Source organism: Fundulus heteroclitus, chromosome 10, assembly GCF_011125445.2.
Source record: "Fundulus heteroclitus isolate FHET01 chromosome 10, MU-UCD_Fhet_4.1, whole genome shotgun sequence".
Classification (NCBI taxonomy): Eukaryota; Metazoa; Chordata; class Actinopteri; order Cyprinodontiformes; family Fundulidae; genus Fundulus; species Fundulus heteroclitus.
In genome coordinates, this window is record NC_046370.1 from 11,645,717 (window position 1) to 11,657,399 (window position 11,683).

At 37.9% G+C, this 11,683-nt stretch overlaps 1 protein-coding gene across 5 annotated transcripts in view; it reads right to left on the minus strand.

The window, feature by feature from the left end:
* The window catches only part of dock1 (dedicator of cytokinesis 1), a 303,583-nt gene extending 297,061 nt beyond the window's left edge, over positions 1–6,522 (minus strand). For all 5 annotated transcript variants that reach the window (XM_036142018.1, XM_036142017.1, XM_036142019.1 and 2 more), the window contains exon 1: positions 6,297–6,522. In XM_036142018.1, the coding sequence (XP_035997911.1) occupies positions 6,297–6,339 (43 nt within the window). In that variant the 5' untranslated portion in view covers positions 6,340–6,522. The remainder of the gene's footprint in view (positions 1–6,296) is intronic.
* Between the last annotated feature and the right edge of the window lie 5,161 nt (positions 6,523–11,683).

Below are 11,683 nucleotides of genomic sequence, written 5' to 3' on the forward strand. Positions count from 1 at the left end.
TCCCAGAAGAATCCGATTTGGTTCCATCGCTCTATTGCTTAGACGTGTAATACCACACGTACAGATTATTTCAGTCTCGTATTTCACACTCGCTTTCACGAGGCTATCAAAATTCAATACTAAACAATGCCTCTCTCGGATAATAGATGTAAACATTTCTGGCCTTCTTTGCTTTTTGCCAGAGTGGTTTATGAGGTTGGTCCTGCATAAATATCCCTGGAAGCAGTGCGGGGTTGTTCATAACACAGATTCAGAGGACGCTACAAGCACCTTAAGTGCATGTTGACAGAATAAGTCCTTGACGTAGAAGCTGGAGAAAAAGTGTGTCCTTTCTTTCATTGTTGAATTAAAAAACTCAAAATCCAGTTTTAAAGCACTAGCAAAAAGTTTTCCTCTCATGTTTTGCTACATATAAGGGTTTTTTGACCATTCCAAACACTTTGGTTCCAGACGTCTATGCTTATTTCATCCTAGAAAAAGTGATGCTGGTTGGAGCCTTAATTGCCCATGTCAATTACCAATATCAATGCCAAAGTTATTTATACCGCACTTTGCACAAGTAAGGTTGTACCGAAATGCTGCACTGCAATTATTTTTCTAAATATCACCAGCAAAGCAGTTGAATGGGATATCATACCTCACAAAGAACCCAATGGCAACATATAAAAAGAAAGCAGCAGGTGACCAAAAATTAAGCTCCAAATCTATTTGGTGCTACAGCTGACAAATATTTCCCCCAGGTGGGCTGAGACGCTCTTACCAAATAAGAAGGTCAAAGCAGAATAATGTATTTGACACCAACATACTATTAAAGCCATTACAACAGCATGCTGTAATATATAGTATCAAAAGTTGACACTCGTGTCATTTGAAACTGTCAAAAGTGTTGTTTTGGTGCTATGACGTTATTTAAGGCAAGTGTGCAGTAAACAGTGATGTTTTCAGTTCTAATTTTAAATAGCCGACAGCTTCTGCAGATCTATTGTTATCCGGTATTTTATTTATTTATTTTTATTTTTTTTGCAGGGCTGAGGAGCTCTGAAACTAAATGCTGCCTGCCCTCGTTTAGTTCTGGTCCCAAGACTCTGGTATCCTTAGGTCTCTATGTAGTTTGTAATTGACAAACTCTGAAAATTTTTTGACCTATAACCGTTTAGTACTTTATAAAACAATACCAAATTTAAAAATCTATCCTTCTAAAAATTGGGAGCCACTGCATTGATGCCTTAGGGATCACATTTCTGGTGTCGGTCAGGATTCTGACAACAGTATTTTTGTTGCGCTACAGCTACCAGATTGATTTTTTTTTTTTTTTTTTTAAACAGAGACTAATAAAAGACACCATCACAATATTCTAATCCAGGGATCCCTGATAACCAGGCCTTGGACCAGTACCAAGGCCTTGGTTTTATTGGTAATGGGCCACAGAGCAATCAATTAATATCTGCAGCAACGTTAAAGGTGTTGACAACCGGAGTGCGTGAGCGCTTTTATTTTGAAAAATCTGGAAGCTCTAGCAGCCAGCAAGAAAACAATTACATACTAGGACATGGGTAAACACAAACACACCAACACTAAATGATTGGTATAGACTTAAGGAAATAGAAATGGAAAAACTGACATATTCTTTGTGAATTCAAATAGACAAATTTCACTCTATTTGGAACAAAGGGATACATTTTATATGCCCTACCTGCAATGATTTTGTATTACTCCACATGTAGACATTATATTGGAACAACTTTACACTCATTATATTACATCTTTATATGCATATGTATGCATAAGTGCACAAGTATGAATTTATTTTGTTTTATTTTATTTCTCCCTTGATCTCGAATATCACCACTGTATGTTCCTTGTTCAGTTTTAGTTCTTGTTCTGTATTCTGGAAGCTTAAAATCAAAGACAATGTAACAAATATGATATGACAAAGATGCCGTCTTTCTTGAATTAAAAAAAAAAAAAAAAAAAAAAAAAAAAAACTGAAAGCATCTGTGTGCTTCTGCCGGTGAGCTTCAGAAGTATTAAGATACATAACGAAAAAGACCAGGAAGAGAAGCATGTAAGCCGAAGCTAAGCAGGGAGCCTCAATTCCGGCCCATCGGTATGTTGTTGCTTAAGTGGTTGTGAAATATAAAAAAAGATGCAAATTCCCTCCCGGTCGACACAGTCATCGGAGGAAGCAAGTCAAGTCAGTGGTGACAAAAAGGTTGCTGAGCCCTGCTCTAATGTACAAAAATAAATATATAAATAATCATGATTCAGTTTTTCAGTGTCTTAAAGCCATAAAAAAGCTTTCGATAATCATAACTATCCTCTAAAATGTTAACAGTAGAAAGAGAGATATTTTCTTTTGTGCCTTAGTCAAAGAAAAGGCTTGGTGTCCAACATTTTCTTTATATTTCTGTGATGTCATAACATCTGCGACATACACAAACAAATCCCTCTAAACCGCCAGGATTTTGATCCTTTTTAAGCTTTACTGTGTTTCTATTTATCTCTTATGATCGACCTTGATTGCCAAGCGCTGCCGACAAAGTTTGCAATCCATTTATTATAAGATATCAGTTGGTGCATAAATAGGATGAACCACTGTGATCTTTTAGGGGCTGCCAAGGATAATATGGATAAAAAGCATTCAAATATATCCTAGTTATATTGCAGAAACCATATCGGACACTGAAAATTTCAGAAAGATTTCAGTAAAAGCATTCAGTAGAGAAAAAAGTACCATGTTAATATAGAACCCTTTCTAACAAAATAACAGGCAGTACAGTTATTTGCACAACTAACAATCTCTCTCTATATATATATGCAGTTATGTTGAGACACCAGCCCAGTTCTTTTAGCCTCTGGCCACTAGGCCACAGAACAGCAGCAAAAAGCAAGATGTTGGAGCCACCAAGTCTCCAAAACAACCGTGAGATGCCATCTACATGGAAACAAATTCTTTACAACAGAAAATAAGCCTCTTCTGTCCCACACAAACAAACTTTTGTTGTCTGTTTTCCTTGGATATGAACTGGAAGCTCTGTGCTTTGGTCAGATGGGACGGATATAAAGCTTTTTGCCACAATAAACACCACCAGTGGTTAGGATGAATTAATGGAAAGCTCTTCATGCCTACTATTAAGTATTCCAGAGGATCTATTTTGACGTGGACCTGCTTTTCTTACAGAAGCTATGGGAACCTCGTCCAGAGCACACGGCATCATAAACTGCATACTCAGAACCAGAGGCAAACACGGAGAAGCAGCATTTAGTTCCTATGCTCCACTTATCTGGAACAAACATCCAGAAGACCGTAAAGGTGCTGAACACCTGAGTTCTTTTAAATAAAGATTAAAAGCACATTTGTTTAGGGTTGCCTTTGACTGTTCTGGTTAAACTGTCATTAGTTTAAGTTGTAGTCCAACTGTTTTTAAAAAAACATTGATATTTGCTTTTTGTTTCAATTTCCCTATAATTTTGTTTGCATATTCCTAAATTTTATTCCAACTGCTTGTTTTACTTGCTTTTATTTGATTTTTATTTTCCTGTTTTAATCATGTGAAGCACTTTGCATACCCCTTGTACTGAAATGTGCTGTACAAATAAACATGCCTTGCCTAAACTGTCACAGACTGGGTTGTCTTCGGGTGTTTTAGCAGAAAATTATTTTAAACGTCTGTTCAAATGTAAAGTGAAATGGTTCCACATGAACAAAATCGACCTTTTTCCAAGGCCATCTCAGTCGTGGGGCCTACACCTTGAGGAGTGAGCTGAAGAAAGGGCCCGGGACCCGCCACCGAATCTTGCTAATAGTCGTCCAGGGATCTCTTTAAAAACCAAGCATTTCATAACGAGGGATTTTTTTTCTCTCCACTGTATAAATGTTCTAAAATTAAAGAGTTTTCTAATTATGCTACTGTATTGCTATGTCTTTTATACAGCTTCACTTGGGGGCCCACTAAATGTAGCAATATCGAACAAAAGGGGCTTTTTAGAATCTGAGAATATTGTCTTAATGAATTACAAATATAAAAACCATTCTAGGCTGTGTGTTAAATTAATCAACCATGTATACACAGCTAAAGGGTATGCACATTTCTTCTCTCAATTGTTAATGAATTGATAAACTTTGAACACTTTGACAGGTTTTTCCTGCTTTAAGGTCACCCCTCACTTAAAAGGAAAATATCCAGTCGCTGCTGTTAACCCCTAATACCCAGATGAAAGGCCAGTTTACTGCTGAGGAATCAACCCTGTGATGGCCACGCGTTAATAAGTCAGTACCTTGAAAAATGATTGACATGCCTTGAACTTTTTAGATTCTATCACGTCACTACCACAAACTTTTAGGGTATTTCCTTGGGATTTTATGTGACAGGCCCACCACAATGTAGTGCATAAATGTGAAGCGGAAAGAAAGGACCGGTGGCTTTTGACATTTTCTCTAAGTAAAAATCTGAAAAGTGCGGTCTACATTTAAAATCAGTCACCTATGCTCCCAGAGGCAAGCTCTGAACGTCTTACAGAGAACTGTGAAATCCATGATCCAAAAAACGGAAATGGTGCGGGACAACTGCAGACCATCCGTTTAAAATAACAGGCTGGGAAAGGAAAGAATTTCTCAAAGAAGCAGCCAAGAGTGCCATGGAGACACTGGAGGAGCTGCAGAGAGCAACAGCTTAGGAGGGAGGATCTTTTGACTGAATCACTATTAGTCACTCACTTCACAAACATGGCCTTCCAAGGAAAGTGTCAATAAGACAGTACGGCACATCATTATTACTACACCGTCCCTTCAGTAAGAAGATTGTGCAATAAAATGTGACTTTAAAATGCACTCTGAGACTCAGGATGGCTGTGTTTGTACATTTAATAATTGATTTGGTGCAAGCGTCCATGTCTTTTTATTTTCCCTAAGCAGGAAATTAGAATCCAATAACTCATAGTTGACGTGATCTCCAAGATCCCAGCTTCGACTTCAGATTTAAATGGAACGTGGCGTAAATACAGGGCACGCAAGGATGAACACCTGCTGGAGACTGTGAAAGACACGAGACGTTCCTGTATGAGACCCAAACATACAGACAAAGTGACAACGGAATGGTTCAGATCGAAACAGATTCATGGGTTAGAATGGCCTAGTCAAAGTCCAGACCTAATCATCTCTGAGTGAGACTTACAAATTAGATTTTCACAGAAGCGCTCCATCCATAACTCAACCATGACTGAAAACAGGGAGACAATTTTCAATGTGCAGGTTTCCAAAGCTGCAGCGAAAGATGGTTCTGAAAGGAGTTCACTGCAAGTTGGGTGAATACAAATGCATGTGGCACTTCACTGTTTATTTTTATGTAAAAAAATAAATAAATAGAAACCATCTGTTAATTTCCTTCAGTTTTACTACTACTCCCATATATATTAATCCATTACACACAATCTCAACACATATTTCATTGAGGTTTGCGGATGCAACGTGACAAATTGTGAAAATATTGATTGTAGTTACAGGAAAAGTAGTGTTTGTGTGTGACTTTAGCCTCTAATAATTACAGAGCGTTTCTGATCCCTACTGCACTGAGTAAAATATGTGATAGCCAATCCCCGGCACTGACAACTAACTTCCCAATAAACACAGCCATAAATCACGACCGATTTTTTTTTTTCCGTGTAAATAAAGCTGGACACTTCCGTATGCCGCTCACCAGCAGCAGAAACTACCCAGGGTCCAGTTGTCCCAAATGAGAACCACGCTTTCAGGCCAAGTTACAAAGCAGGAAGATTTTTGAAGGAGCAATCGCAAAAAAAAAAAAAAAAAACTAAATCTATCTGCCCTGAGTGGGGAAACAACCACCGGTCACAGTCAGCCACAGATAATGAGCAGCCTGAAACTAGATGGTTACTTTGTAGCAAAAAAACAAACAAAAACAAAAACAAAACCTAAGGCCCCACAACACAGGAAACAGCGCAGAAACTAGGCGCGCCTCAAACCCATTCCCGATCCTCACAAAAGACGCACTTAAAGCGCACACTCTCAGTCCTGGGCTCTGCGTTTCAGGCGAACAACTCAGCCATTCGCATTTCTCCAGTTCAGGCAAAAAAAAAAAAAGATTTCCACCTGAAACGCTCCCACGCCGCTACAACAGAGCCACCCAGCCGGCCGCTTTCTTTCTAATCCAGGGTTTTTTTTTTTCTCCCCTCTCCCACCCCCTCCTGCATAACTTGTTCAGTGAATCTGAGAGAAGAGCAGAGCTAGGACGAGCTAGCGACAGGAGCATGCAAGTTTTTTCCCCCCCTTTACGTACCAACTCCATACTTTTCCTTCTTTGAGGGCACCCAGCGAGACATCCTCACAGAGCCGAGGCTTGCTTCCCTCGAGTTTTGTCCTGTAAATAAAAACGCGGCCAAGGGGCTTTTGTGTCAGACCACAAAACAGACTTTCTCTCCCCCCCTCTCAGTTTTCTCTGAGCTTTGGGGAGCTGCTCCGAGCAGCCATTTTCCACCAGTGACAGGACGCTCCGCAAGGGGGAGGAAGGGAACACAACTTTTTTTTTCACCCGGTAGGCGTTCATGCAAGCGGCATTCTGCTCGACTTGCGCCGAAAAAGCTGCGGCTGGAGCGTCTCAAAGACGCACACGTTTAAACGTCTGCGAAAGTCGGCACACTAAGTTGGAACGTCAGAAAGTTCATGTGGTTTTGCAACTCAGTGAAAAATGAAGAGTTATAGAGTGATTGCACATAAAGTGACGCTTCCCAAGTGTGTATTTCTGTTTATTTCTGATCCAGCCAATGCAAATATGTACAACATATATTTAATTAAATAAAAGTAAAAAAATATATATATTCTGTGAGGCTGTTGACCTGACAGTGTTGAGAACCGCTACCAAGTATGGAACGCCAAAGTGCTCAAAATTAAATAAATGAATAAAAAAATATGTAATTCAATTCAATTCAATTTCATTTATATAGCGCCAAATCATGAAACATGTCATCTCAAGGCACTTTAGAAAATCAAGTTCAATCATATCATACAGATTGGGTCAGATTATACAGATTGGTCAAAATGTCCTATATAAGGAAACCAGTAAATAATAATTATTTACTGGAAAAAATAAGAGACACATATACAAAGTGACAATGAAGCTGAGAAATACCTGAACACTTCTAAAATTCTGCTCATTATTGTGAAATATTTTTCATTCTTTAAAAATGTCTAAAATAATCTAATTTATGACATATTTTTGTCAGAATAATTGAAATTATTATTGAAGAATTTTTATTCAATTCCAGCTATTCTTATTTCTAAATGTATTTTTTAAAAGGTCATCTTTTATTTAATAGTTTTTCCCAACAGGCTGGTTATTTCATGATGACACTTTTCAGCAGAAGCACTTCGGCTGCCAATCAAGAGTAACAATGGGGAGTGAGTTGTATGATTGGCTGCTTCTTTACTCAGACAAAAGCAATCAAAACCGGAGTTTCAAGTCAGGGCTGAAGGTGCAGTGCGTATTCCCATGTAAGCTGTCCATGAAGCACCCAATGCTTTTTAAGGATCACGAAATAGGGGCGCAGGTCCAACCAACTGATTGGCAGGTGAAGGGATTTTGCAGTGTCATTATGAAATACATAGGCCATTGAGGGAAACCATCATTACAAAATAAAATATGACTTTTAAAAATGACATTTTCAAACAAAAGATTTCCGCACACTTTATCTGTGCAAGATTTCACAGTTTAATGTTAAGCTTTTGGCCAGAAAGACCTTCATCAGAGCATGCAAAGCACAAAACAAGCAGACGAGTTAAAAACAGATCAGTCCTGCCCTGATCATCCGCAGTATGCAGCGCACTTGTGTGCAATCATCTAGTCAACAAGAAGTTGTAGTTTTAAAGGCTCTGGCTGAAAAGACTAGACATGGAGTTCTTCTCAAAATGCCACAGAAGAATATTTTTCACAGTGAAAAAAGAGGAAAGACAAAAACAAAAAAGCACTTTTCAAAAACAATAAGAAATTCCCAGATCCATGAGAAACAAAGACTGCAACAGTAGAACAGAGAGCTATGGGGGATATCAGGCGAGGGTCTACACAAAGACCAACAAGAGCAAAGAGATAAACTGAATTACAACTTAACACTCAAAAAAAGCTCCCTTTGGCATAGCTTCAAATCTGTCTCCCCCTCTTGGCGAGTAAATATGTTCAATGCCCTTTCTCAATGAGGCAGGATGGGAGACCTCGGTAAAATGACGGACTACAGGATAATTAGCATAATTACGCCTCATAGAGCTCTTATTCTTTGTTTCAGCATACGTGTTATTTTGCCTATATAAATCTTATCACGTGGACATTTTACTAAATAAATAACTTCTTCTGTATTACATGTTATGAAGCTCTTAACAGAGAGGCTTTTGCCTGATCTAGGATGTCTAAAAACATGAGTTCTCCAGGTATTGTGACACTGGGCACAAGGATAATTCCCATCCTTAAGGGAGTCAAAAGGGTTTGCTTAGGGCTTGCCTTGGTATTAGCCCGCACTACCTTATTGTGCAGCTTTGGACCTCTTCTATAGACAAAGGGGGGTGGGGGGGAATCCTTAAATTGCTGGGCTACTGTAGGATCAGAGGTCAAAATAGGCCAGTATACTAAGATGATGTTCTTTGCAATATAGGACTGGGGAGTATATGTGCTAATAAAAGAAACTGAGTAAGAGATCAGATTAAGTTTTAGAAGATGCAGCCTGGGAAGCTTCATTTATACACCGTACAGAATAACCTATCTCCAGAAAGCATTTTTTTTTTCATTGCAGCAGCTCTATCAATGAAGTCCTCATAAGAGTGACAAATATGTTTTAATCGACTCTTAGGTAAACCATGTTTAAGAGCTCTAGGATGGGCACAGCTGGCTGGGAGGAGAGTATTTTTTATCAGTGTCTTTTTGATATAAAGTAATGATTTGGTTGCCATGGCACAATTCTACCCACATGTCCAAAGAATACACGTTTAAAGTCATAGTTACGTGAAAGTTTGAGATCAGGATTTGAGACGTTTAAAACTCAGCCAGCTCATCAAGGGTACCTTGGAAAATGCTGAAATAGTATCAAGATATCTAAGCCACTTGAAAATATTACAGAGAAAAGGATTTCTGTTCATGTCAAAAACGCAGCTGTGTTCACCCTACTCATTGGATATTTCATTTAAATCAAGTTTGTAATTTTCAATAACTGGACAGATCTTTTTTCCTTCTGTGGTGGGCTTTTCCCCTTACCTGCTACTGATACACTGTGGGAGAACAGTACAAACAGTAAAAAAAAGATTCTATTCTATTAAATTTCAACCCTAGAGTGCTAAATTAAAGGTGGTAAATCGAAGGTTTAGCAGAAGGAAAAACTGTGTTAGAAGAAACAGCACTACCAACATGGATAACTGCAGCCTTAACAGGTTTGCAATGCAAAGCCCATTTAAGAGTTTTGGGGAGATTTTACAAGGTGCCGCCTGCGACTGAAGCCAGTGCTTCAAACGCCTTCACACAGAGACATTTGCAGGGCATTAGCTGCAATTGTTGGATTTGTCCTACGCTATGTGGTCTTACAATAACCCAAATTCTGTTTCCTAGAAATTAATGATATTCCATGAGACCAATATAAACATGATTGTCTTATACAAATATGTTATGTTATGCCCTATACAATTATGGAAGAGACTGCTGATTTGACAAACATCCAGCAGAAAGTTGTTGGCAACCTTTACCAGGAGAGTAACCCTATTTATAATAATAATTTCTAAAGAGATTCATCAATAAATAAACTACATACCAAATTAATTTAGCTGTGCAAGTGAAATGTTTGTCTCAAGTCATATTTCCACCTCCTGTGATTTATTAATGCATTTTAATTGCAAATTTATGTGACATCTGCCTGATTTTAAACATGGAATTCTAAAGAATTGTATTGTCCTTACAATGTGTATTCCTTCTGGAAACATTCAAACAGTTTTCAGTGTGTGTTATAATTAACCACATATTTTATGAAATGTAATGTTCACACGCATTGCTTTTTCTTGTTTGTTTTGTTTTAACTTTTTTATTCTACTGTTACTTGTTTTGTTTCAGTGATATGTATCAGTGTTTCACTGTGACATAAAAATAAGTAGAAATGATAAAATCACACAAACGTTTAAAAATACTGAGAGATTCTAGAGTCATCTTTTGCTGCAATACAACAGAATTTTGTTGTATCCTAGTAAAATGACAATAAAGGCTTCTCCCTGTGCTTTAGAGGAGTCAGAGGTTTTCTTTAAATATTTTAAAGTGAAAAAGTTTTCTTAAGAAATCTTTACCCATCTTTTACGTTGGAAATTAATTTATACTCTATTTGTTTTCAGGCTAGTATCTGAGTATTTTCACAGAACCAGTTTAACCTTCACAAATTTAGGCACAAAAGCCTCTCAAAGTTAATTAACCAGTGAAATAAATACCTAGGCAACAAAGCTACTTTAAACCTGATCTTTAAGCACTACGTGTGTCATTATGACACAATTCTTTCCTTTTGCCTTTGGTTAGATCAGGAATAACAGACAAGATAAAATCAGTTTGACTCAAAAAAAACTAATAATTTAGCTCCAACAAGGTTATTCCTAGCAAACTTTCAGGAGCTCTCTTAGTAGTTAAGTAATTTAATCAGTTCTGAAATGAAATAATAAACTGCTCAAATCTCATATAATTTAATTAAATGTCAATTGATTTCTGCTATGATCTCTGTTGCCTGATGACTCTAAGGAAACATGAGAGATTTTATGGGTAACAAGGGATCCATGGTTGATATAAATTGCTTGTGGCAATACCATTCTCGCTCTACCCAACAAAGTTGGTCACAAAAGGATCACAGTCTACAAAAGTTAAAAAGTTCATAGTTTCATAAAGGCAAAACAGCCTGTAACCTTCACAAAGGAATACTTTTGAAATAAAAAGGCCCTATCATTACAGGGTGAGCCATCCATCCATCCGTCCATCCATCCATCCATCCATCCATCCATCCGTCCATCCACCTGTTTTCTGTAATAGCTTATCCGTGCTGGTTCGCAATGGGGGCTGGTGCCTATCTCCAGTGGTCATTGGTAAAATGGCGGGGTACATCCTGGACATGTTGAGAGGACAGGGTAACCAGTGTTTTGCCTACACATAACAGACAAACATTGAAAGATTTTCAGAAGATATGACAAAATATGGAGCAAACTACCTTAAAAGATAACCAGAAAGTTTTTATGTCTGGATATTTCCAAGATCCAAACTTACTTAAGACAATGGGGGAGGGACTGAAACCTTTTGCACAACAATGTTTATACTATTACAATTTACTTTCTTTTACAAGCGGCTAAATTTAATATTTGTGTACTCATGATGCTCTCACCAAATTAGAATGCATACAGCCTTTGTCTATTTACGTACTTCCTGGTATGAGATAACGAAGTGTAGAGGAACCCAATTCAGCCTGACTTGTGCTGAACCAATAAGGGATTTCTCTCCTGTGTTTTGCTAAATAATCCTTAAAAAATATGCACCTTGTCCACAACTTTGTATTCCTTTATATTTATTCAGGCCAAATTTACCAGGGGGGCCAAGGTGGGGCCAATGTTTTTTTTCATAGGGCCACATAAAAGAATGAAATAATAAAATAGGTCAATATTTAATCATATAGTAAT